Source organism: Chrysochloris asiatica, unplaced genomic scaffold (assembly GCF_000296735.1).
Source record: "Chrysochloris asiatica unplaced genomic scaffold, ChrAsi1.0 scaffold00053, whole genome shotgun sequence".
Classification (NCBI taxonomy): domain Eukaryota; kingdom Metazoa; phylum Chordata; class Mammalia; order Afrosoricida; family Chrysochloridae; genus Chrysochloris; species Chrysochloris asiatica.
In genome coordinates, this window is record NW_006408571.1 from 13,407,684 (window position 1) to 13,435,518 (window position 27,835).

At 46.8% G+C, this 27,835-nt stretch overlaps 1 protein-coding gene across 1 annotated transcript; it reads left to right on the forward strand.

The window, feature by feature from the left end:
- Positions 1–5,905: 5,905 nt before the first annotated feature.
- Positions 5,906–26,734, forward strand: GLIPR2 (GLI pathogenesis-related 2). Its single transcript, XM_006863094.1, has 5 exons — positions 5,906–5,918; positions 17,008–17,116; positions 17,484–17,587; positions 19,760–19,837; positions 26,574–26,734. The coding sequence occupies exons 1-5, from the start codon at positions 5,906–5,908 to the stop codon at positions 26,732–26,734; spliced, it is 465 nt and encodes a 154-aa protein (XP_006863156.1).
- The last annotated feature ends 1,101 nt before the right edge of the window (positions 26,735–27,835 follow it).

Here is a 27,835-nt window from a genome sequence, read left to right on the forward strand (position 1 = left end):
AGCCATGGTTTTTTCAATAACCTCATAAACATGTGAAAGTAGGCCAGTGAATAAGGAAGACCATAGAAGAACTGATACATTTGAGTTCTGGTGTTGGAGGGGAATATTAAAAGTAGACTGCCAAAAGAACAAACCAATCTTTGGTTGGAAGAAATATAGCCAGAATGCGCATTAGAAGCCAAGATGGCTAGACTTTGTCTTTCATACTTCGGACATATTATCCAGAGGGACCAGTACCTAGAGAAGGATATCATGTTCAGAAAAGTGGACGGTCGAAGAAAGAGAGGAAGACCCCCAACAAGATGGCTTGGCACAGTGGCAGCAATGAACTCAAACACAGCAACAATTGTGAGGTTGGTTTTGTAGCAAGGAGGGGAGTGATTAACTTTGCAGTCTAGGAGCAGAGGTCCCTGGGACCATCAAGGGTGAAGAGCGAAGACCGGGAAGCAGGCTTGCAGGGTATACGCTTTGGTTGGTTGATGATGCATGGAGGGGATTGTAACCATGGCAATGAGACGATATACGATAGGATGAATGTAAAGCTAATGTTCTCCCATGTAAACTATCACATAATTCACGATAAAACATTAAAAAAAAAAATGTGATGTTGGCGCAGGATTGGGCAGAGTTTCGTTCCACTATGCATAGTATTGTTAGGAGTCAGTACTGACTGATACACCTAACAACAACTACAGGAAAGCAGGCTTCTTTTCAGGGCACAATGTAAACTTTGAGGTCTTGGAGCGCTTGAGCTGTGACTCTTTAGCCCTGAGTGCATCTCTCTCTGTTATCATTCGGTCTATTGTAAGTAGAACCAACCAACCAGCTTGTCTTACTTGTCCAGACAAAGCTGCAGAAAAGTATCAATCACCCAGATCCTTGCTTCTCCCTAATGTATGTATGATCTATTGGTGGGGATATTTTGCATATTTTGCATATTTTTGCATGGATTAGAAGCACCCTCACTCTATTAGAGGAGGCAGAGTTATTAGTGCCTTTACATTTCGTCAGATTTGAGAACCAATTTTAAAATCTCATCCTTCTGATATGGTTTCTCTGAACCACTCTCAGTACCAAATGTCTTAGGCTGGGTTTCTAGAGAAGAAAAATCAGTGCAACTTGTGGTTTGTCTGGTGCTGATCTTACAAGACCACACCAGGAATCTTATATATATACGTATATATATATATATATGTTGTTAAATGTCTGAGTTGGTTCTGACTCAACCCCTATATAGGGATTCTGAGGAGCAGCTTGGTGGACTTGAATTGCTGACCTTGTGGTTCACAGTCCAGTGCTGATCCTACAGCACTACACCAGTATATATATATACATATATGTATATGAAAAGTTTATATCAAGGAAATGGCTCACAGTTATAGACATAAGAGAGTCCCCAGCGAAGGCCAGGTGAACCAAGATCCATGGGTAGGCCGGGAAGGCAGAAATCCCAAGTTGGGGCACAGAGCAGGACCTCAGCACTGGAGCAGGGATGGCAGCCAAGGCCTGGGCAGGCATGCCACAGAACCAGTGGCATGGAGCACACAAGCCAGGCTCAAACATAGCAATGATTGTGAGGTTGGCTCAGGACCGGGCAGTGTTTCATTCCGTTGTATATGAGGCCACTATGAGCTCTGGTAGCATGGTGGTTACGAATCAGGCTTCAAACCACAAGGTCAGCAGTTTGAAACTACCAGCTGCTCCGCGGGAGAAAGATGAGACTTTCTGCTCCCATAAAGATTTACAGCCTTGGAAACCCAGTACAGGGTCACTCTGAGTCGGAACCGACTCCATGGCACATAACCACCACCACCATGAGTTGATGCTGTCTTGATGGTACCTAACAACAATATTTCCTAGAAAATGCTTAATAATTCTAGTTCTATAAAACTCTTCAGAAAATAGAATAGAGAACACTTTCCAACTTTTTCTGAGACCAGCATTACCCTGATCCTCAAATCAGAAAAAGACATTAGAAAACTTCAGACTAACATTCCAAAAAACATAGCTGAGAGAATTTTTAAAAGATATAAATATATGAGTAGAAATAAAAATGGCACCAGCCACCCCTCTCAAAACACTCCCTACTTCTCTTTTGGGTTCAATAATCCATTGCAATGGCCACACAAAACTCAGGCATTATCCTCACAGTCAAGGGGTTTAGTAGGAAAGTTAATAGTTTACAATATAGGATCAGAAAATGTTCAGGGCACAATTATTCCAGTCAGCTGCTGATAATTGCCCACAGGACACACCATTCCACCATAAGCCTCAGTCTGAAGGCACTAGGTGCTAGCTGCAAGGGTCAGCAAACCTAGCTCCCCCATATAAGTGCCTGGAGGCATCCCACTCTGCAAGCAAACTTTCCGCCCAAAGTCACTCAGTTTTACTTGCTCTGTGGGCTGGGAAGCTTGTCTTGTGCTCTGGGTCTTTGTTCTGTTGCTGTTGCTCCTCTGCCACTCTGGTGTTACAGCTTTCTGATCCTGGGTTGAGGAGGTTCAATGTACACAGATCTTGGGTGCAAAGGATGAACTCCACCCCTGGCTCTTCATTTCTGATGGCAGTGAGATTCCCCCTCTCCTGCTTCTTTGTTGTTGTTGTTAAGTGCCGTCAAGTCGGTTCCGACCTATAGCGACCCTGTACAGGGTTTCCAAGGGTGTAAATCTTTACGGGAGTAGAAAGCCTCATCTTTCTCCCGCGGAGCAGCTGGTAGTTTCGAACCGCAGACCTTAAGGTTCGCAGCCTGATTCGTAACCACGACGCTACCAGAGCTCCTTCTTCTAAGGTGGTTCATTTTATATCCATAGTAGAGTTTCAAGTGTTTACAATGACAATGAATGCTTCTAAAATCCACAGCTGAATCATATCATCCTATCAGTATCTTCTCCTACCTTCTTTTGCCCAGAACCATCAGGAAAGGATTAAGTGGGAGTTACCAAGACTAAGGCTAGAAGAGTCATAGTAAATAATTCACCACACCACAATATGTCAATTGAAAGATATACATGCTGATGAATCAGCAAACTCAACATTGTCAAGAGGTAAATTTTTCATAAATTTATCTATATATTCAATCTCAATGCAATCCCAATCAGAATTCCAGCAGACTTTCCTCCTCACCCCCCAGTAAGAGACAAGCTGATTCTAAAATGTGTCTGGAAACTAAAAGGCCCTAAGATGAATGAAACAACTTTGAAAAAAGAGTAAAGGGATTTACAATACCTGATTTCAGGAGTTACTGTAAAGCTGCTGTAACCTAGACTGTATAGCATAAGTGTAGTAAATAAACAGATCACTGGAAGAGTCCAGAGTGCGGAAATAGACTCACACATGTATAGTAAATTTGGAAAGGATAACCTTTTCAAGAATTGGCAGTGGAAGAAGTGGATATCCACATGCCAAGAAAAAAAAAAGTAAAAGGGGAAGAAGAGGAGGAAGGAAGGGTCACAATCCTTCCTTCACACCATCCACCATAATTAACTCAAAATGAATGTGAAAGCTGAAACTGTAAATCTTCTAGATGAATATAGCAAAGAACCTCTTCACGTTCTTGGAGTACGCAACCCAACTCACTACTTTCAAGCAGATTCCTACTCAATAGGACAGAGCCGAGATGGTCCACAGGGTTTCTGAGGCTGTAACTCTTTATGGAAACAGACTGCCTATCTTTCTCCCCAAGTTACCTTATGATTAACAGCCCAAATCATAACCCACTTACACCACCAGGGTCCCTTCCTTTAGAGTAGGCAAAATCAATACCAACACCATTGCCAAGTTGGTGGTTCTGATTCACAGTGACCTCTGTACGGGGTTTCTGAGGCTGCAAATCTTTATGTGAGCAGAAAAGTCTCATCAGTCTTCAGAGGAGTGGCTGGTGGGTTTGAACTGTCAACTTTGGGGTTTGAAGGCCAGTGCTTATACTATAGCACCACCAGGTCTCCTTCCAGAGTAGGCAAGGAGTTTTTAAACAGGACACACACAAAAAAACATGAACAAAGCAAAAAATTAAATATTGTAGGGAGTTTGGCCAAATCACTGTGTCTAGCCTTTGTTGCCGTATGTCTTCTCAATATCTGCTGCCTGAGCACTAGCTGGGTAGTGTGTCTCCCTCTCCAACCAACCCACAGCTCTTGGTAGAGGTCAAGCTGGTATTACCCTAATTCCATGTGGTACACAGTCCCTTCCATATACCTGCTGCTCTAAAAATCCACAGCATCCTACCACACGCGGACGCCTGAGATGCCAATAAGGTGTATGCCTTCCACCCACACCCTCTTACCTCTAGCTTTCACCTCTGAACAAGATTTGAGTGAATTTTGATGATCTCCAGATGGGCTACCCTGTGCATGCATTGAGTGGCTCCATGGCTTCAAAGCCCATAGCTTACACGTTTGGGTTACATGGAAACAGCCTTCTAGCAATTCTGCCGGCACAGGTAATTCTTCATACTGACTTCACTTCGTCATTTCAATGGGGATGTATTCCAAAAATGTAAGAGGCAATTGAACCAGAAATCCCCTTTAGTTCATAGACACCACCTTGGCCCACTCTACAGTATAGTATAGTATAGTCGGAAATACTAAAGTACAAGAAGAGTTGGTCCACACCCTCCCTTTGTCTGACATAGGGGGAAGGAGTAGAGGGGGCAGACTTAAAACTCTCGGTATGGTAAATTCTACCGTGTCCTCTGAGGGTCAATTCATTTTAGTGTCTACTTACTGAAAGGTCTGAAAGTAGGAAGATCTGTTTCCTTCAACTAAGGTTTAATTCGAACCACAAGGTTGGAGGTTCAAACCCACCAGATGCTCCTCAGAAACCCTGTACTGGGTCCCTATGAGTTGAAATAGATGACACTAACAAAGTTTAATGAGTCCCTTCCCAAGTAAGGAGTTGTTTTGGGGAATCTCACAGAGGCCACCAGGTGTGCCTTCATGGAAGTGCTAGTCCCACACAGGGGAGGGCCATACCTGGAACCAAGTCTCGCTAACACCAGGTTAAGTACTGACCACAGTCCACAAGAGCTGGGAAGGTCAAGGAATCCTGGAAGTTGGAGGGACCAAGAGCCCTGAGAGACAGGTAGGACTTGAATGGGCAGAGAGATCAGGGAGCACTCCAGACTGAGGGAAAAATCCGGAGCAAAGGTAGGCAAGTGGGGTTTGGGAATATCAAGAAGCGTAGTTTGAGTGTTGCATGGGGTAAAGTTAAAGAGTTGAGACGGTAGGGGATTCGGTTTGATCTGTTATGCCATGAGAAACTAGTGCACTGTCAGAGGCTGGCTGCTGGCGGATTAGCGAGCGTCCAAACTGAATAGAACCAGCGTCTGTTCAGGGAGAAAAAGAGCTGCTCCCTTCCTAGATGGCGATGTCCTTCAAAACTCAGGGTCAATGGGGACTCCGGGGGACAGACACAGAGGAATTTGTGGGGTCAGGCGAGGCGGGGAAGCATCGGCCCCAGGTTGCGCAGCCCCAGACGTCCGTGGCGCGGCGAGTAAGCACCGCGATGCTCGGAGCGTGGCCGGCGTTGAGGACCTACCCGCCGCCCGTAGGAGGCGCGGGCTTCCCCACGCACCTCTCCCTTCCCTCCTGGGAGGTGACATGTCGGGGTTGACGTTCCGGAGGCCTCAGCCGAAGTGACCGCATCTGGAATGCGGGATGCTGATGCTGAAGTCCCCTCCGGGCTCATCTAATAAAGTTCCGAGGAGAAGCGTGGGCGTGGCGCTTCCTCCCCGCAGCCGGCGGGGTGGCCCCGGGCGCCGCGGCCTGCAGCTGTTGCTGCCTTATAAGGCGGGGGTCGGGCCGGCGGGGAGGGGCTGCGGGGTCCGCCTCCCGCCCGCCCGCCCGCCGGGCACTCGAGCGGCGTGAGTGAGCGCAGCCACAGCGGGAGCAGAAGAGCGCGCGGGCCAGCCATGGGCAAATCAGGTGAGACTGCGGTCCGCTGAGCCCGGATGACGATGGCTCTGGAGCCCCAGGCGCCCAGATACTCTCTATCATCCTTCCCTGCTGCGCCTGGGGGCTAGGAGGGCTGGACGGTGACTTCCCATCCCCCGGGGGCACAGCTCGGGCTGTCCTGCTGGATACCCGAGTGCAGGGTGGAGGAGTGGGCGTGCGATGTACCCCGGGACGGAACGCGGGCAGTGCTCCGGACAGCCAGGAAGCCAGGGTGGCCTTCAGGCCGCTAGGAGAGAGGGAGGGAAGGCAGAGCGAGGGAGGGTCCCCTGGCTGGGAGCCAGAGATTGCATCAGGGAGGGTTTCCAGCCGCTGATGGGATTAGCGCTCCTTCTCTCCCTGTCCAGCCAAGGCGTGGCATTTGCTTTGTTTGAGTAAAAGAACAGAGTTAGAATGCGAAAAGCATGTAGCACGGTCTTTTTCAATCTTTCCCTCATTCATCCCCCCTGCCTGAGTGCCCACCTCTGTACCCACAACCCTCACAGTTGCTTCCCAGTATCTCGGACCTTTTGTTACCCAACTCACTAACTACTACTGCCTTTTTAAAGTGCAGAGCGCAGTCTGTCACCACTCCCTACTCATACCTTCTGTCCCCGTGGTCTGCAGATGTACGTTTCCCAGACCACCCTCACCCCTTCCCGAACCTTACTATTGTTAAGTTCCGTCGGTTCCGACTCATAGCTACCCTGTGTATAGGGTTTCCGAGGAGCGGCTGGTGAGCTTGAACCGCCGCCGGCCTTGCAGTTCAGCGCACTAACTCGCAGTGCCACATCAGGACGCCGTTGTGCACCTTGTTGTTGTTGTTGTTGTTATGTGCCGTGGAGTCGGAACCGACTCATAGCGACCCTGTACAGGGTTTCCGAGGGTGTAAATCTTTACGGGAGTAGAAAGCCTCATCTTTCTCCCGCGGAGCAGCTGGTAGTTTCGAACTGCTGACCTTGCGGTTCACAGCCCGAGTCGTAACCACTACGCTACCAGAGCTCCTTACCCTCAAGTTATTGGGAAACTGTCACAGTGTTTCCGTTTTCTGGGTTCTTTTCCCCACTTCTCACCACCACCACCGACCTCTTCCCTTCCGTGAGGCTGAAAACCCTTCCCTTCCTTCTAGGTTCATTTCCTGGATCAGGACCCATTCCTAATGCTCCCGGGTAGAGCAATGACCCTCTGGTCCTGTCTGCACTTGGTTGCAAGCCTACTTAGCACAGGTGTCCAGCAACAGACAGACCTGTCTTCTCATTCCTGCCTGACAGGGACCAGGTTTTATCTCAGTGTAGTTCCCTGCTCACGGGAGCTTCTTAATAAACAACAGCTGAAATGAACAGAGCTGAGAAGTTGGAATTGTTAGCCAGGTCATTCTTGAGTCTCACCTCCAAAGTCCAAACATATTTAACATATTTAACCTCGACCCACCGATAGGGCCAGTGAGGTGCCGGTAATGGGAATAAATGCTTTCCCTGGCATTGGTCCTAACCTCCCTTTCTTTGGGCTGCAGTGGTATGGTATGCTATGGAGTTGATTATCCAACTAATAGCAACCCTGTACAGGATTTCTGAGGAGCAGCTGGTGAGCTTGAACTGCCAACCTTGAGGTTCAAATTGACCTTGCAGTCCAGCGCATTAACCCACATTGCCATACCAGAAAGCCTCATTTTTCTCCAATGGAGCAACTGGTGGACTCGTGATTAGCAACCTAACACATAACCCTCTAAGCTACGAAGGCTCCTTTCTTTGGACTGCAGTGATAGGTCTGGCTTTTAGCTCTAACTTGCTATGTGATTTTGAGCAGAGTTCTTTTCCTCACTGTGCCTCTTTTTCTCTCTGTACTATTGAGAGTGACCCAGATGATCCCCAGGGTCCTTCCAGTATGAAAAGGTGGCATGGGGGTTGTCATATAGTTAAAGCACAAGGATGGTGGGTAATGATGGAACAAAGCATAACAGATGCAAGAGAACATTCTGAAACCTCTACATGGGAAATCAGTTCCTTTCTTTGCAAATTTAGGAGAAACCCCACAAATTCTGTAAGTATTTCAATCAGTTGTTTCCAGAACTCATATTCAGCTGTGTGTCCAGCCTTCTCTCTTCATCCATTTATCCATCCATTACTTTGTCCTTCCCTCCTTTTTTTCTCTTTTGTCGTCTATCAATTCACTACCAACATGGGATTCAGTTCACAAGGGCTGTCCTCAAAGAGTGTTCATTTGTTGTGAAATGCATACTTAAAGCTGATTAGGGAAACAGGTATCACACATAGTTCCAGCAAAACATGGAAAGTGATTCAAACCACAAGACAGGTGCAGGCGAAGAGGGCTGGGAACTCAAGGGAGGAAGAAATCTACTCTGCATTTGAGTTCATAGAGGACTCCTAGAAGGTCTTGGGAAGTTGAACTTTACTCTATGGGACTGGGGTGTCAGTGAAGGGCATGGATCCAGGACTAATGCTGTGCCAGCTTGGAGGGTGGATGAGATGGGGAGAGAGTGGAGATGGGGGATTCGTGGGAGGCAGCTACAGTTTCAGAGGCCAAGATGATAAAGGCATCTTTATGGGTTGCATGTTGGGCTGCTAGCCACAAGATCAGCAGTTCAAGTCCACCAACCACTCTGCCAAATCCTGTCCTGGGCCTAGTCACCTTGTTTTAAAGTGCTGTGGAGTAGGTTCCAACTCATGGCGACCCTGAATAAGATTTCTGAGGAGCAGCTGGTGGGTCTGAACTACCAACCTTGTGGTTAGCCGTCCAGCACTTATAGTGCCACACAAGGACTCCATTCTCCTCATGCCTGTGTGCATTTTATTAGACTTTCCCCACAGGACTCTGAATATTTGACTCCTTAAGAGTTCCCAAGAGAAAGTGACATTTTTGGGTGACCCTGGCCCAATGGGACCAAGTGTCTCCTCCTTTCCACTTCATAGACATCTCCCATAGACCCGGGCCCAAAGAGACCCAGCCTTGATGTTCCAGGCCACCAGCTCAGAGCTGTTGTCTCAGCCCTCAGGTCAGATAGAATTCACAGATGTATGTCCACACAGGGACTTTATGTCATGCCATAAAGACAGTCCTAAGGAAGGCTACTTTGGGGCCTCAGTCTCCTCATCATTGCATAGGTGCCAGTCTCACTTTCATTGTTAACTACAGATACATCCCAGAGCTGCTAGGGCAGTGAGCATTGCTGGAAAATCATCCCACCCTGAGGCAGCTTAGATTCCAGAACATTCTCTATCCAGTGTTCAGAGAACCTAGTCCTACTCCCAGGTCTTGTCTCTCTGCTGGACAAGGGAGCAGGTTTGATGATATCCAAGAGAAGCAATGGCCGTGGGCTCATGGGAAGCCTACTGCACCTAATAATAATAATTGTTGTTGTGTGCTGTTGAGCTGATTTCAACTCATAGGAACTCCATGTAGCAGAATAGAATTGCTCAATATGGTTTCTGCCATATATGTTTTTTAACATATATGTTTTTAATGGTCTTTATAAGACCATTCTGCTAGGTCTTTCTCCTATGGGGTTGCTGGGTGGATACAAACCACTGACCTTTTGGTTAGCAGCCCTTAACTGTTACACTGCCAGGCATCTTTGTATGTTGCCAACTATTGAACTGTATACTAGGCATCAAGCTTGGTATTTTATATATATTACCTACCTTTGTAACAGCCTTGCAAAGGAGTTATTATTGACCTATTTTATAGAGTTAAAGAGAGGCTGAGAACTTTGTCCAAGGTCACACCTTGACCATTAAGTGGCTAAACTGGGATTTGAACCCAAGTCTCTGACTTTCCAGCTTGTCTAGTCCCCCTTCTACTACACTGACCACTATCCCTCTCAGCCAAGCCTAAACTCTGGCCCAGCTGGGACTCCCCACTCCCCATTTCCCATAACTGGAGGAGTCCACGCAGAAAAATCGTTAAGTGTCCTTCAAGTCTCTGGTCATGGGGACTAGCCCGGGAATTTTCTGCTGAGCGGAAAATGGGCCTCTGCAGTGGCAAGCTGTGTGGACCAGGTCATCCCCAATAGTTCCATTCTTATCTGTTGACTTTATTAAAGATTTCATTCAAAGAAAGGATCTCCCTTCTTTGAAGACAAGACATACTCCCTTCTCAACCAAATGGAAAGCCAGGATTTGCCCAGTGCGCGGGGTGGAGGGACACAGGCACCTGGAGAGTGGGCATCTCTTGTCAGTGCAACCTCTTGTGGAGGGGGACAGGGGGCAGCCTGGGTGAATCCTCAGGACACAGAATCATTGCTCTTGAAGCAATTGACCAACCCTTCACGGACCTTCACTCTTGCCATTAGGAACATGGGAGATGTCTATGAAGTGGAAAGGAGGAGACACTTGCACAGGGGACACCTTGAAGAAAGGACCCGCTCTCAAATTTGGCTATCATGGGAGCTTTCTCTATGAGCATGGGCAATGCTCACCCCACACCCCAACTCCCAAGACCTCGACTTTTGTTCATGGATTTCCTGGAACCCAGACTTAAGAACTACCCATATCTGGAACCACCCACTGCTTCCCTCTGCACCAATTTTTCATTCTTTCTTCCTGACAGACAAGCAAAACCAGCTTTGTCCAAAAGGTAGGTCCAACTTGCTTCAAGTCTCTGGTCATGGGGACTGAGGAGGCCTATTCACACGTCCTACCCTGGCCCCTAACTGCCCTTACCTTTGTAGATCTGACTGTCCCAGGTTTCTTTTGTGGAGCATCTAGAGAGGACTGAGAAATGAGGCAGGAGGGGCTTGTTCAGAGAGGGCGTGATGCTAAGGGAAGAACCAGAAGGGGAAAGAGGACACAGACTTCCTTGGACTCTTTATTCAGCAGTCAGGTGGATTACCAGTAAGTACATGGTACACACTGGTTTAATCATGCTTAGTAACCTGTAGTGAACACCTTCACCTGGGTTTCACATCCAACCCAGATGAAACTGTTCACTACAGATTAGGAAATAGCACAATTAAGTCCCTGCATACCTTGCTGTGTAGCGCTGTGGGTTAATGCGCCAGACTGCAAAGCTGTTTGAACAGCAAGGTTGGTGGTTCAAGCTCACCAGCTGCTCCTCGGAAACCCTATTCAGGGTCACTATGGGTTGGAACCGACTTAACGGCACTTAACAACAACAACAATACCTTGCTTATGGAGTCCTGGTGTGGTGCTATGGGTTAAATGAGCTAGACCGCAAGGTCGATTTGTACTGTAATGTGGTCACTGTGGGTCAGAGCTGATTCAATGGCACTTAACAATAACAACAACAACATACTGTGCTTACTGAGTAACCCATCCCTGTCAACAATAGAAGCTTGGTTCCCAAAGGGACCAATTCAGCCCCATGTAGGGTGCCTGTACCCTCAACTTCATCAATGACAGCAGTTAGCCCTGCCCCCTCCCTCAGGGACAGGGAGCTCAACAAACGCAGGCCAAGTCCTTCTACCTCTCAGCAGCTTAACCTTTATTTTAAGCCCCAAGTCTCCTGACTTATTTGACCTCTGGGGCTGGGTTTATAAAGGGCCGGGCACAACAGAGACACTTAAGAAATCTTTGTTTTTCTTTTTTCTTCCTCTTTCTCTTGTTCTCTCCTTCAGATCTGAAGGCAGCTGCCAACTCCAGCTCTGCTTTCCTCTACCCTCTGCTGCTTCCATGGGCCTGAACTGGCTGTTCCCTTAGCCTCCTTTCTGTGACCCCCTTTGTCTTGTGACTTTGGAGTATGGTGTGGGATTAGGGGCAGAGTCTTAGCATCAAACCTTATTTCTCTCCAGCTGGGCCCACTAGTGGCAGGAATTTAGGCAGGTTACTTCACTTCCTGGCCTCAGATTCTCATTCAAACATTGCATGCAATGGTGGAGGCTCCCTCAGAAGGTGGTCAGAAGTACATGAGGTCATGCACAGGCCCAGCTCCCAGAGATGGCTGGACAGCAAGCAGAGGAAAGGACCAGCATGGGGCAGAAGGACACGTCCTGCCTCATTCCAAGCTGGCACTCTGATGCTGTGTGACTTCTCTGAGCCTTAGTTTACCCTTCTGCCCTTCCCCACTGGGATGACTATAAGCACCCTCCCTGCCTAATATAGGTATGTTGTTGTTGTTGTTGTGAAGTGCTGTCGAGTCAGTTCTAACTCAGGGTTTCCAAGGAACAACTGGTAGGTTTGAACTGCCAACCTCGTAGTTAGCAGTTCAGTGCTTATCGTACAGTGCCACATACAAAGTTTTTATTTGACTTTCTTTCCATATGTTTATTTGTGTTCTTGAGTTTTTTTGTTGGTTCTTTTTAAATAGAAGTCAGGGTGTGTCTCTTGCTGGGTGTGGTCACCAATCATATCTTACCTCTCAGAGCCACTGGCCCACAGGGAGGAACCACCAGAACTCCTGAGACCAGCATGAGGTGTGGTTGAGGGGCCCCTTGCCTCCCAGCTGGGGTGGGGAGACCAGATCTCCCCTTTTGATTACCAGAAAGACCTCTTGACCCCTTCCTGAGAATTCAGATTATGTTCTGTGTCTGGGGACAATGATTAGCTTCATTTGTGGCACCAAGCTTGAGCTGGGCATCGGAACTTTCACTTTTGATTCCCTTTTACTTCCCACAGTCTGGGAGTACAGTGACCTAGTTTTTAACAGCCTTATATGTCCCTCTCTGCCAAAGAGCCTTCGGGGCCTACAGCAAACAGCACTCTGCCATGCAGGGCTGCCCTTGAACTGGCTTCACCTTAGCTAGCTACCCTCTCTCCTTAGCCCCACCTCTTCTTCACAGCCCCAGGATATGCCTAGGTCCCTTCCGGTCTGCCCTTTCTGAGTCCTTTGCCTCCTCACCTCATTCCAGCTGATCTAGGAACACTTCTCCAGGGAGCATGTGTAGTCACCATTGCCCATGCCATTCAAACTAATGCATCTCCCACTATGACTTGCCTGGAACGTGGGCACTGGAAGGGCCTTACCAAACCTAACACCCAGAACATACACACATACTTGTTATGTTTGATTACTTAGTCTCTCCTTACCCAAAAAAACAAATCAAACCAAACCCGCTGCCAACGGCAGTCAAGTCGGATTCATAGTGACCCTATCTGTATAGTGTTTCCAAGGCTGTAAATCTTTATAGAAGCAGAAAACCTCTTCTTTTTCCTGCAGAGTGGCTGGTGGATTCGAACTTCTGAGCTGGCAGCCCAACTAGGGGTCCTTGTTGTTAAGTGCCAAGTTGGTTCCAGCTCATAATGCCCCTGTACAGGGTTTTTGAGGAGCAGCTGGTGGGTTTGAACCGCTGACCTTGCAGCTAGCAGTCCAGTGCTTATCCTATAGCACCACACCAGACTCCAGGGCTCCTGAGACAAAGTCTGGAGTCAGTCGTTCATTTTTTACCTGATCTCAGGATTTGAAGATCTGACTGAGCTCTTCAGCCAGTGCCTGGATCTCTCTGAGAGGTTCATCTGCCTGCAATCCCCTAGTCCTGGAGAGCTCACTGTCCTGTGAGGTTGCCCTGTCAGCTTTGAATGAGAAAAACCCACCATTGATTCCAACTCTCAGCAACCCTATCGGACACAGTACAACTGCTCCATAGGGTTTCCAACTGCCACATCTTTCTCCTGCAGAGCAGCTAGTAGATTCAAACTGCTGAACTCCTTCAGTTAGCAGTTGGCATTTACCCACTTTGCCACCAGGGCTCCCTTGATTGAGAGAAAGACTCCCTTTCCAGCCCGTTCCCACCTCATTCCCACTTCTGGACACACTCCAAATTGCTACTGCTTCTCCTACAAGGCAGGGAGCAGGCTGGGTAAAGGATTCCAGCTGGGGATGGGCTGGATAAGGACAAGCGCATCCTCCAGCAGCCTGTGGCCTGCTGGCTGCAATGCCATCCTTCAAAGTCCTTCTTAGACTATTATCAGCAGAGCTCTCCATCCCGTTCCCAGGAGGGAGTGGGGCTTACACCACTTTCCCATCATCCTGGTGGTGCTAATGGTTAAGTGCTACTTGTTGCTGTTGTTAAGTGCCGTTGAGGGGATTCCAACCCATAGCGACCCTGTATAGGGTCTCCAGAGAGCAGCTGGTGAACTTGAACCACCGACCTTGCAGTTCAAACAACTTTGCAGTCTGACACGTTAGCCCACAGCGCCACACCAGCTAGCACTTATCAAAAAGTTGTCTGTTTAAACCCTGTCAGAGGCTTCTGAAAGGTCACAGGCTTGAAAACCCTGTGGAGCACTTCTACTCTGCCTATGTGGGGAGGCATATGAGTGAAATGGCCTCATTGCAACTAACAATAACAACAAAAGTAAATCTGTTATCCCACATACTAAACCTGAAATCTTTGTCTTTCGTATCAGAAAGGGCTTGGTCCTCCTCTTTGGCCACAAAGACCTGAAAACTTCTGGTAGTTTCTGTTCTTCATTCCTGCTTATGCCCAGTTAACCATTTCCAGGCCTTCACCACCCTGCCTTGTTCATAATGTCTTCCCACTTGGCTTGTCATCCCAAACCTCTCAAATCCTGGCATTCAGGGCCTCACATAGTGTCCCTGCCCCACCCCACATTGCTGTCATTGGCCTGCTCCTCCAAACCCCCAGAGTCCTTAGGTTAGTACCAATCACTTTCCAATTTATCAAATCCCCTTTGGATGACTTGAGCACCACTGGCATGATCTGCAGTTATTATCAACTCTCCTAGGACTGCATCTAGCTTAGAGCACCCTGAGGGCAAGCCATAGGTTGTTCTTTCCCTCAGAGTCCCTTCAGAACCCCACGGGATTTGATTTGAAGGCCCAGGAGACTTGAGGAGTTGAGGAAGATGACTTATTGTCGGGTCATTCCCTCAGCCTCTGGGGTGAAAAGGCAGTAGAGGAGAAGAAAAGTGAACGATAAACATGACCAGGGCTTCCTTCCTGCTTTGGTTTCAGCTCTTCCTGCTCCCTACCCATGGCCAGGGCTCACAGGCAGGTTCCTATCCATAGGGGACCCTTTGTGGCAGTCACTCATGACTCACCCAACTGATACCCTATGTTGGTTTCTGTAGAGGATAACTCCCAGATTTGTAAGATTGACATAAAGAAGACCCTCAGAGACAGATGAATGGGTAGATGAACTGGGATTGGATGATGGATAGATGGATAAATGAGAATACTAGATGAATGAAGAATCAATGGGTGGGTGAACTGACGAATGTTGAATGAATGGTAGAGGTATGGATGGTGGATGGTGGAATGGATGGATGGATAGGGTTCCATTTCAGATACAGGTTGGTGTGACTGATGTCCACTTGTTTAACATTGGCTTCATCCACTTATTCTCTCCACCCTTGACCTTGCCTTTGCTGAGGTCATTATTGAATTGGATGCAAGATCTACCTTGGTTGGTGGTTATGTGTTGTGGAGTCAGTTCCAACTCATAGCAATCCTGTGTAGGGTTTCTGAGTCCGTAAATCTTTACAGGCGCAGAAAGCCTCATCTTTCTCCACAGAACAGCTTTTGTTTTGAACTGCTGATCTTGAGGTTAGAAGCCCAACTTATAACCACTATGCTACCAGAGCTCCTTATCCCCCACTATATTCTTTGGTCCTGGTCCCCTCAAATCAATATAGGCACCCCTCCACCCAGCCAGTCCTCTTGTGTCTGTGTTCCCAACTCCAGTTCTCTCCAGTCCTATTATAGATTATAGATCCAGTCTGAAATTTCCAGTCTCCTTCAAATACTTTCTTTCAGAAGTCCTATTGCTGACTGTCTGGTCCCAGCATTTGCTCTGTGCCTCTTCTGGCCCATCTTCTACTCAGCAGCCAGCAGGCTTTTATTGACTCTTCCAGCTCACTGCCCTGCTCTATACTCTTCGGTAGTTTCCATTTGCCTTGGATAAAGGCTCAAATCCTAACACTGTCCATAAGGCCTGCATATTCCATGGAGTTTAGCTGTGCAAAGAAGTGGAGGGAATTATCAGGCATGGAGGCAGAATGCATAAAGGCATGGAGCAGGACATAGTGGTTACCCATTTAGCTGGGGCGAGGCGGGTAGGAAGGAATTCATGTGGCCTGAGGGTCGAGCTAGGTGCTGCTCTGAAGGATGCTGTTATATGAGGATGAGTCAAAAATTATCTACATTGTGGCTGTAGAATTTATTTTAAACAACTTTAAAAAAAAACACAAATACATATTTTTTTGACATACTCTCCTTGCTTTTCCATATATTTTGTCCATCTATCAACAAGCTTTCTTGTTCTCTTATTTAAAAATGTTTAAGGCTGACCTGCAAGCCACAAATGCACCGCTGTCTTCACTTCTTCATCAGAGGTGAATCTTCATCCTTGAAGGACTGCTTTAGGGGACCAAACAAGTGAAGTCTGATAGACCAAGATCAGTATTATAGGGAAGATGCTTTAACCCCTCAAAACAAAGTATCAACAGTGTGGGCAGAGGTGTGTGGAGATGCATTTTCATGCAAGATCACAACACCCTTGGATAACAGCCCTCTGTGTTTAATCCGGTTTAGGCTTTCAGATCTTCAGTGAGCATTTCACTGTAACAAGCACTGTTGATTGTTGAAACTTTTTCCTGATAGTGTTCTAATACTGGCCCTTGAGAATCCCAGAAAACCGTAAGCACCAATTTTCTAGCTGATGGTTGACTTTTGAACTTTTCCTTGGTCAGCAGTTGAGGATGTTTCCATTCCATACTCAGCCATTTACTCACAGGCTCATAGTGTTGAATCCATGTCTCATCACCAGTAATGATTTTTTCAAAGAAACGTGTACCTTCCTTCGCGTTATCAGTCCATATTTTGTTTGCAGATGTTCATATGCTTCTGTTTTTGCTCTTCCTTGAGTCATTTTGGTACCCATCTCACACAAACATTTCAAAATCCAAGTCTGTCGTGGATTATTTCACAGGCAGAGCCATGGCTGATTTGCAAATGATTTGTCACATAGTCCACTGTCACTCATATATTCAACACAATCAGTTCACGTGCATGCCCAATGTTGTCATCAGCTATGGATGTGGACGGGCGTTTTAATATAACCAGAGTATGGATAATGTCTGACTCACCCTTGTACTTTGGTGGGTCTCTTCTTTGCACTGAAATATTCTTCTTTCTGAAATCCTTGCAGCTTCCAAACAGTTCAACAATGAGGTCCTGAAGGCCCACAATGAGTACCGGCAGAAGCACGGGGTCCCCCCACTGAAACTCTGCAAGAAGCTCAACCGGGAGGCTCAACAGTGAGTCCCTCAGCACCCCAGGGTGATTGGGGCCGTCACGATGCTGCTGCTGCAGTCACTGTGGGACCCTGGGGTGGTGGGAGGGACATGGGTGCTGGGGTCAGATACAACCAAGCTTGAATAACCACTGTCACTTACCTAGGCAAGTCCCTGTGTTCTCTGAGCCTTAGTTTGCTCCTCTGTAAAATGGGATGTTGTAAGACTCAAAAGAGATGCGGTGTGATGAGCATGGCAGTGTGATGAGCATGCCTGTTTCCTCTGTGAGCTGGGAAGGATGCTTGGTCACATGAGTTTGGGGCTTGGCCACAACCTTTGGGGATTTCCATGGGCTGTGCCTGTCCTGAGGAAGCACCATGGACTTCGGCAGGTATTCCGAGGCCCTGGCCAGCACGAGGATCCTCAAGCACAGCTCGGAGGCCAGTCGAAACCAGTGTGGGGAGAACCTGGCTTGGGCATCCTACGACCAGCCAGGTGAGTCATGTTCTCAGGCCCCCCTACCCCCATCCCCGCTCTCTGCCTGAGGTGGGCCTAAGTCAAGATCTCTTTAGACCCCTCCTGGCCCTAGCATTCTGCTAAATCTCAGAGGTCTGTCCTCAGCACCCTGGTATAGCCACAGACCCCCTGCGGGAAAGCAAACCCAAAGCTCTCCTCTGTCTTCCCCAGAGGCCGACTCAGTTCACCACAAGGTCTCTGACAGTTAACTCAGGGCCAGGCCTGTGCTGAAGGCCAGGGATGCAGAGATGAGTCAGACTGACCAGGGCCCCCCTTCTACTTGTGTTTCCAGCCTGTGGAGTGGGGGTGGGGTGACAAGCTGTTTTTGTACAAAGTCTCAGCTGATTTTGTGAACACCAAAGCATCCTAAAGGAATTTTACTTTCTTCACATTTCTCTAAAAAAAAAAAAAAAAAAATCATAGTGCTGGTATATTACACTTTTATAATCAGAGAAAACCATGAAACTTGTTCTACTGTGGAACAAAAAAAAAAAGAAGAAGAAGAAAGAAGACAAATCTTCCATCCAAGTTCTCAGTCTGGAAACATGGTCCCACCACGTTAACCAGACATGCTTGAACTTTCTGGCTCAGACAGCCCTGAAATGGCTTTTTAGGAAAACTATTGGAGAGGGCTGTGTCCCTCTGAGGCCTTCTCCAGCTCCCTGTGAGGATGACTCACTCCCTCCCTGCCTTGAATTCCTAGGAGTTCCCAGGGGAGGCCCCCTTCTGGTTTCCCCAGCACAGCCTGACTAGGGCCTCCTACACAGCTCAGCCCCCTGTGCCCTGAAAGAGAAGTGTGCTCGACCCTAGCTCCCCAGGAAGGCAAGAAACCCTCCCTCCAAGGCCTTGCCCTCAGCCTGCAAGACCCTCCCCAGGTCCAGACTGTGTCCCTTGGTGGGCTTAGGGCAGCAGGGAAAGGGATAGGAAACAGCGTCAAATGGGCAGAGACCCAGGTTCCATCCCAGACATGTGCTGTGGAGCTCTGAGCAAATTGCTACCCTCTCTTAACCCAGATTCCTCATTTCTGCAGAGAGGGCACTGGGTGGGTGGTCTCTAGAGCAATGGTTCCCCACTCCAGCTGCACACTGGAATCTTTGCAGAGCTTTATAAAAATGCCAGTGCCTGGGTTTTTGCTCCAGAGAGGCTGATACAGCTGATCTGTAGAACTCAGGTATCAGTATCTTTTAAATACTGATGCCCAGGTAAGGCTAATGGGTAACCACTGCTCTCTAAGCCCTCCGGAGCTTGTGAGCGATACAGACTGTGGACCCTGCTCTGAAACCCCGTTCACAGCCATCTAGTCAGTTCTGATTCAGTGACCCTATATAGGACAGAGTAGAACTGCCCCCGTAGGGTTTCCAATCTATGGAAACAGACTGCCACCTTTCTCTCAGAGCAGCTGGTAGATTCAAACTGCCAACCTTTTGATTGACAGCAGAGTACTTTAACCACTGTGCCATCATGGCATCTGCACTCCACTCTAGATGTACTAAAATCAGAATCTGCCTGTCAACAATTCATGCACACATTATAGTTTGGGACTTATTGCTTTGAGGTTGAGGTTGGAGGCTCCTAGTTCTAGCCCTGCAATTAGCTGCTCCCAGGGAAATGCTGTGAGTGATTTCTCCCAGGAAATCACTAGCTGCTGAGCAAAGGATGCTCCAGGTGCAGCCCTGCCTGCCTGTAGTGGGGACCTTGGCCTACCAGCCTAATTCCCTTTACTCCTGTGTGTATTTCAGGATCAGGCATGGGGTGGGGTGACTGCAGAGTCTCTCAGACACTCAGCGTTATTGGAAGGCCCTTGGAGTACATTCATTCAACCTCTTGGCCAGATGTTCAGAGAAGGGAAGGGCCTGGCTCAGGATTGTAAAGGGGTCAGTGGCAGGGCTGGGGCACGGATATAATCTCCTGATGTAGCCCAGGCCAGAACTTTGCAAGTTGATCCCCAATAACACCCTCACTTCTGCCTGGACATGTTCATGGGCATCTCAGGGAGGTCAATGGGCAACATTCAAGAAGTTTGAGCCCATTGGTGTTTCATCTGAATCTAAGTGTGAGATGGGTGGTTAAGGGTGAATGGGAGGAGGTGGAGGGACTTGGAGCTGGGGTAGTTTTACTGCTGAGTTTCAGGACCATTTCTCCTCCATACAGGGAAGGAAGTGGCTGATAGGTGGTACAATGAAATCAAGAGTTACAACTTCCAGCAGCCAGGCTTCACCTCAGGGACAGGTGAGTACTAAGGTCCCAACCAGTGGCCCGGCCTTGGCAGGATTGCAGGCTGAGTATCTGACTGTGGAGAGGAACTAGCCTTCTGCAAATCAGTCATTTCTGTCCTCTTCTACCCCCAATTTCCTCCCAAAAGAAGCCACTCCTGTCAATTCTGACTCAGCAGCCCTATAGGACAGGGTGTTTGAGGCTGTAAGGTGTTTGAGGCTGTAAATCTTTTTGGAAGCAAACTGTCCCATCTTTCTCCCACAGAGTGGCTGGTGGGTTTGAACTGCTAACTTTATGGTTACCAGTCGAACACTTAACCCTGCACCTCCAGGGTTCCCCTTCTAACTCTTCCTTAATCCTCTTTTGATCTTCTCCAAAAGACAAAGGTGTGCAGTTCTCTGGGCAGAAGACACCAAAGGAATTGGAAAAAGGGCTTATTTGCCCACCCTGTTCCTGCTCCAGTCTTGTCCCACCCACGGTAGAGCCACTGTGGCCTCCTCCTCCCCAGGGTTTCCTCAGAACCAGGATGTGACAAGTTCTCGGAGGCAGTCACCATTTCCTGTGGTTTACTGCTCACTCTTTCTCAGGCAGGGGCTCTTGCAACCCTGTGTGGGTTGGACTCTGGGGAAGAGTTGGAAGCATCTGCTGAGGCATTTGTCAGTTAACTCCTGCAGGTCTCCCGGCCAGGAGCAAGTTGCTGCTGTCAGTGAGAATGGATGATTCTGTGGTGTTTGTTTGGCAATAACAACCTCCATCAGTGATCAAAGATGTGCAGGCAGAACCTTGTCTTCTTTTACTAATGAAGAGTGTCTGTTGTTGTTAAGTGTCATTGAGTCAGTTCCGACCCATAGCGAACAACGTGTTTCCATATCACTGCCATTAAAGTCTCACAACACCATCCCAAGGTGGGGCTTTATGCTCCTTATTTTACAAAGGAAGAAACTGACATCCAGAGTGGGGGAGGGGGAGGAGGCTTCTCTGATGCCTCCTGCCCACCCTCCCCTGGTCTGATGCTTTTCCCATGGTCCCTTCTTCCGGGCAGGAGCCTTTCTGGTTATCACAAGTGCCAACACTGGGAATGGACCCCATCACCCCACATAGCCCATTCCTAAAAGAAGAAAACCCCGGATCAACTAGCCCTTGTGCCATCCCAGGGCAGTGTTTGGGGACAGACATAGCCTGATGCTAAGACAAGAGTGCAGCTTTGGGTGGTGTTCTAATCAGAACAGAGTTTTTCAGACCCTTAAAGACCCTCAGGCTCAGCCTCCCCCAGAGCCTTCTCCCCTTGCTGGGCCATACAGTCCAGGCTACAGGGGAAAGCGCCTTTAAACTGTCCTGTCATCTCTCCCCGCAGGTCAGGATCTTTTGATAAGGGGCTGGTTAGCTGAGTCCTGTACTGTGTGCTGAGTGGAGAGAAGAAACTATTTCTTAGGACTACTTTGTTGTATTGTGTTCAATGACTAGTTTTGTTTGTTCTGAAAATAGTACTTTTACATGATGTGAAACTCAAAAGTTTTGTTACAAGACTACAAGTCTCCCTTCCATCCTATCTCCAGCACTTTTCTTCACAGTTACCAGTTGCTAATATCATTCTAGAAGTATTCTGAGCCTATACCAGCATGTGTATTGCGAGAGGACTTCAGAAAGTTCATGGAAAAATTCTATCATCTTCCATTCCATTTTTCCACAAACTATTTGAACCCCCTTGTATGGTTTGCCTTGCACTTGCTTTTCTTCACACACAACAGATTGCCAGAGGTTGTTTAAGATCAATACAAAAGGAGCTTTCATTTTTTCTTTCCACTGCACATTCTTCCCTTGCAATGATATGCTGTATTTGATCTAATGTTTTTCAAGTTATAACTGGGAAATTTGGATCTATAGCAAAGAGGATGTAATCCCTTTTGTTGTTGTTGAATGCCATCAAGTCAGTTCTGACTCATAGTGACCCTGTATAGGGTTTCAGAAGAGTGGCTGGTGAGTTTGAACTTGCGGTCCCGTGCTTATCCTACAGCACCACACCAGGATTCCGGAAAGAGAGAGAGAGAGAGAAAAAAAGCATTAGTAGAAGAGAGTTAGAAACCAATGTGTATCTGATGGTTGCTAAGGAAGTTGTTTCCTTTAATTAATCTCTTAAATACTCATAACTTAGTTATCTCTGTAGAGACAGAAAACTCCCCAGAGAGAGTAGAGATTACTTAGTGTCTTCTGTTCGGGAAAGGCTGCCCAATGCATTTGTGTCCCTAATGATTGTCTTGGCAACCAGTGGATGGATGAAGGCTTCTTCCTTGTCTGGGAGACAGAGAGTGGGTGGGTCAATGAACAAAGCATGTGATCTCTTGAGAAAGAAGATTTGTATGAGAAAGGGCTTGAGCCTTAGTGGAAAGGTGGCCTGTACAAGTCGTGACGCCTGCTGAAACCGGAGCCGTGACTCAAAAGTAGAAGGATCAAGGTGGATTGGCAACAAGTGTTTCACCTAGATTCTGAGGTGGCACATTCGAAGTTTACTGACCAGTGGTTACTACAAGTTTGAAAATAAGTGATAGAGGGAAGAGGAGTCATTATTTAGGGAGCACTGAGCTTGATGACTAAATTTGGAAATGGAAAGGGAGGGTGGTTGTACAATATGATGAACGGAATTGATGCTGCTGAATTGAATCACTAAAAAATGTTTACATGGCAAACGTTTTGTTGTGTGTATTTATATATATTTATGTACACATACATATGGAGAGTCCTGGTGTGGCACTGTGGCTTAATGCGCTGGACTGCACTAGCACTCCTCGTGTTGTTATGGGTCAGAACCAACGTGATGGCACTTAACAACAACATATATATATATTTACGACATTAATTTTTTAAAAAGTAATTAGACTTAGGGTTTGCTATCATTTTATTTTTGCTTCAGTTATATTGTATCAACTATGATGAACTATGTCGATTCATGTTTGTTTTATTTTCATGTTGTTGTTATTAAGTGTTGTGGAGTCGGTTCCCAATCATAGCGACCCTGTATAGGGTTTCCAAGGAGTAGCTGGTGAGCTTGAACCACCAACCTTGCAGTTCAAACCGACCTTGCAGTCCAGCGCATTAACCCACAATAAGTAACCTCAAATTCTTTGTGGATGTAGACAAAGAAATAGATTGTACCTAAATTTAAACTTTTAAATGCTAAAAAAAAGGAGTTCAACTGTAAGGGGGAAAGAAAGCAATTTAAATATTGAACATAAGCCCTTAAGAGCTGCTTTTGCAAATGAGTACATTCCTATGGAAGTAGATACTCCACTGACTAGGTCACTGTTAAACACAAGATGTGTGAACCCAGCAGCCACTCTCAGAAAGCCTACACAGGGTCACTATGCCTCACAACTGACTATGGCACACAACAACCCCCGTATACAAAATGCATCAGCAGTACCAACTTTGGGTCTTCCCTGTATAGGGTTTCCAAAGAGCAGCTGATGAGTTTGAACCACTGACTTTGTGGTTCAAACCAATCTATGGTTCAGTGCTTTATCCTACAGCATCACACCAGGACTCGATGAAGGATTAGAAAAGTGCAGATAGCACCCTCTTTCTTTCTTAACCACATCTGTGAAGTTTAGCTACCGGCAGTCCCTGGGTCACAAAAGAACAAATTGTTCAAGTACTTGGCCCTAAAATTTTAAGAAATTTGCCCTCTTTTTTAAAGATGGAACCTCCTGGTGTGGCACTGTACGATAAGCACTGGGCTTTGAACCACAAGGTCAGTCGGCAGTTCAAACCCACTAGCTGCTCATTGGAAAACTTATACAGGGTCACTATGAGTCAGAACCGACTCGACGGCATTAACAACAACAACAACCCTTACTTGCAGCAAGTTCTTCATCACAATCACCTGTACTTGCTGCACATGCAGCTTTAAATCCTAAAAAGAAGCCAAGTCTTTTCTTGCACTAAAGTTAAGGCTGAAAAAGAACTGGACGTATCTGTTCTGACTTACCTACAAATTCTTTAAGACACAGTTAGGAATAGTGGATCTTGTTCATAATCCTAGACTGTCTATACATATTACTCTGATAATAATTTTTCTTCTTCCTCCCTCAGTCTTTTTTTTTTTATCAAATGTTTTTGAGCACCCAGTATAGGGGATATGGTAGTTAACAAGAGCGACACTTATCTCCACAAAGCTTGCCATCATTTCAAGCCAGGTATTTAGGAGCTCTGGTAGTGTAGTGGTTACAAGTCATTCTGCTAACCTCAAGTTCAGCAGTTCAAAACTACTAGCCGTTCCATGGGAGAAAGATGAGGCTTTCTGTTCCTGTAAAAACTTACAGCCTCGGGAACCCTATATAGGGTCGCTATGAGTCAGACCAACTCGATAGTCCTTAACAACAACAACATTTAGGAGTAAACAATCTCTTAAGAGCTGCTTTAGCAAATGAGTCCCATCCTATGACATGGAAGTAGATACTCCACTGACTCGGTCAGCTGTCGGAGGATCTCTGTGGATCTTAAACAGTAAAGGTGGGAAGGATGAGCTCCCAACCTCAACTCCCAAAAGATGAAAAGCGTTTCTGATCCTTGAGCAGAGTACATTATAGCGTTGACTCTTTGATCCCAAAGGGGAAGGAGAACTGGAGTAGCTACATGAGTAGCTTGAAAGGACTAGTGCGTAGGGGGTAGGCAGCCTGAGCAGTGGGGAACTGATACTGCAAAACTTCAGCAAGCCACAGAAATTTCAGGGGGGGGGTGGGGGGGCATTAATTTGAGAAGAAGCTTGGTTGTTTCGCTCAGAACAGAGAGAACTGAAAGAGGCAGTTACCTGTCAAAGTTCTCAAAACAGAACCTAAGTCCAAGATGGTTTTTCTATACAGCATTCAGTCAGTCAGTCAGTCAATTAATTTTGAACTTTTCTTGCCCATATAGGGCTCAGAGCCTAGTGAAGGAGCTAAGCAATAGTCAAGTAAACAAACAAATATACCTTTGCAAACTATAAGAATGCCATGAACAGGGGATGGGGGTGGGAGGGTGGCAACAGAAAAACAGAATAGGTTAAGAATTTTGTGACAGGAGCTATTCCGAAAATAAAAGGGTGATTACATAAGGCTTCTCTGAACAAGTGACATTTAGGCTGAGACCTAAGGGACAAGATGTTGACCAGCAAGCAAAAGAGTATTTCACACCGCAGCCAGTGTGCACAGGCTCTCTGGTGGGAAATAACCTGGTGTGTTCAAGGAATGGAAAGGAGGCCACTGGACCAAAGTATTTCTAGAAGATACAAAGAGGTCAGAGGTCAGCAGGCAAGATTGTACCGGACTTTATAAAGATACAGATTTCATTCTAGCTGCAACTTGAAAACATAGGATTTTTAAAGCAGGGAAATAAAGAGATCTAACTGAAGTCTCACAAAGATCATCTGCTTCTTAATTGAAAAACAAATGATAGAGACAAAGACAGACATAAGGAATTCAGTCAGGTTGCTGTTGCAATGGTTCAATACTGTGATCAGGGCCAAGTTTTGGGGAGTGAATTGGAGACAGAGTGAGGTGGACTTGATGTAGTTTTGGATTTATATTCCTCAGGATTTAACGTGTTGCGGGGGAGATGAGGGAGAGGAAGGGATATAGGCAACTCTTAAGATTGTGTGGGTAGAAGTATTGTTGATGAAAGTGGGAGGGTTGGAAGAGGAAAAAATCTGGGAGGACCAAAATCAAGAACATCTAGATGGGATCAAACGACTACAGCAATTCAGGAAGATCAGATAGGCACCTTAGTGGCTAGGCAATGAAGCTAGGTTAATGGGGAGGAAATATTCAAAAGTCGTCAGTTTCACTAAGTGGTATGTGTATGGAATGGGTGTATGTTTTTGCTGTGTATATTCTCAACAACTACAAAATAATTTTTTTTAAAAGAAGAAAATGTTTCCCGTTCATTAAAAAAAAAAACACTGATATACCTGTGAAACTTTCTGCTCCCGTAAAGATTAACAGCCTTGGAAACCCTGTTCAGGGTTGCTATGGGTCGGAACCAACTCAATGGCACATAACAACAACAACCTGTGAATTATCCAAGTGGAAATGTGCAGTAAGGCATTTTGCTTGGAATAGAAGAGAGGTTTGAGCTGGAAAATGAAATTTGAGGCAGGGAAAAGTAAAATCCCTTAACAAGAGTATAGAGAGAAGAGAAAGGAGAGCCAAGGATTGAGTCTGGGAAATGTAGCTCCTCCCACATTTACAAGTGAGGTAGGTAGAAGAGGAAACAGTGAGAGGGAGGAGGGCCCAGAGCTTATGGCTTCATGGAAATCAACTGAGGAGAGGGCTTTGTGACTGAGAGGAGTCAACTGTGTTCAAGGATCTTGAAAAGTCCAATGAGGACAAAAAGGTACCATTAGCGAGTACTGTGGAGATCACTGGTCACTTGAAGAACAGGGAGGGTTGGAGTTAGATGCCAAGTAGGAAAGCATACTGATGGTTGGGATTACTGGGCTTTGTCATGATCTCCCAGGCATCATTGAAACCCAGGGACCACCGGGGAGTAGTGAGCTGAGTGGTCTGTGTGGCCTTTGTGAACGAGGTCTGCTGTGTGGGGCTGATGCTGTAGGAGACCAGTCAGTGTGTATTGTCTCTCCTTTCTGTGACTGGCCTCTGTGAAGATGGCACTTCCCTGAGCCTGGAAGGATGGGGCAGGGTCTTCAAGGCTCCCTTTCAGCATCCTTGTCAAGGCCTACTGACTAACCTGTTTCTCTCTCCTCCTGCCTTCCTCCCTACAGGACACTTCACAGCCATGGTATGGAAGAATACAAAGAAGATGGGAGTGGGAAAGGCATCTGCAAGTGACGGGTCCTCATTTGTGGTGGCCAGATACTTCCCAGCAGGAAATGTTGTCAACCCGGGTTTCTTTGAGGAAAATGTCCTGCCTCCAAAGAAATAATTTGTCAAATCTAATGAAGGGTGGCAGACTTAAGAACACTGATGTGAAGTGCCTGGAACAACAAAAACTCAGCTGTGTGTCTGTCCCTGTGAATATATGTGCTTGTGTGTGTGATGTATGTGTTTCTTGCACACACAGTTAGGTATACAGTTCTGTATGAATTCATTCTCATCAAAGGAATGAGCATCTGAAGCATTTATCATGATGGTTACTAGACTACAATGCTTTGGACTTTAGAGGGAAAATCTATTTTTAATTTTTTTGCATTTTTAAAGCAAACATCTTTTATATCTTATTTGTAATGTCCATCCGAGACATTTTGTAAACCATATGTTTGCGATGCTAAGACGTGAAGGTGATTTTGTGTGTGATCTTCATGGAGTGTAATCTACTTTTGGTAGAAATTGAAGAATATTAAACCCTTTTTAAAATGTGATATAAAACACAGCTTTAAACATGTAGCTTTCAACAAAGCCGCTTTCGTCAAAACATGGGGCACCAGGACTCCATTTCACAGTTGGAGTGATTTCTCAGTTGTTAAGATATGAAGTCATTCTACATACCGCTTGGAACTCTCCAATGGGATTGCCAAAGAACTGGAAAAAAAGGCAGTACTTACTTGCATTTTTCTACCTTTAAGCAGTAAAGTATCACTACCACCTCTACCCCTTCCCCCACCATCCCACACCCCATTTTTCATAAAATCCTCTGTTGTTTAAGAGTTTAATATGCTATCCCTGGTTTCTGAGGAGCTGGACAAGGTCTGAGGCTTCCCCTCCCCCAGTGTGAAATGTCCCAGGGCCCGCTCTGAGAGCCCTCCACACTGCCTGGGCTCTTTGCCAGGCGCCTTGGATGAAGTCAGCAAGTGTGGTGGTGAGGGTGAGCTCAGCCCCCGGCCTCCTCCCTCCCCCTCACAGAGGGGTGGGGGCAGAAGTCCAGGCCTATTCCCGGCAGCTGTAGTCGCAGCTGTGCAGCTGCTTGCTGCCTCCCAGAATGTGTGGGGCCCAAATGTTCCAGAGGGATGTCCCAAGCAGGGAGCCAAGAAACAATTTAGTTCTGTTTTTACTTCAAACTATACAAAGTTCTCCTGACTAGAAATTT

What these genes read in the sequence shown, in the direction of transcription:
- GLIPR2 (XM_006863094.1), top strand. An exon ending in CTCAACCGGGAGGCTCAACA is followed by an intron (nt 17,117 to 17,483) that starts GTGAGTCCCTCA and finishes GGACTTCGGCAG; the next exon opens with GTATTCCGAGGCCCTGGCCA. An exon ending in AGGCTTCACCTCAGGGACAG is followed by an intron (nt 19,838 to 26,573) that starts GTGAGTACTAAG and finishes TCCTCCCTACAG; the next exon opens with GACACTTCACAGCCATGGTA.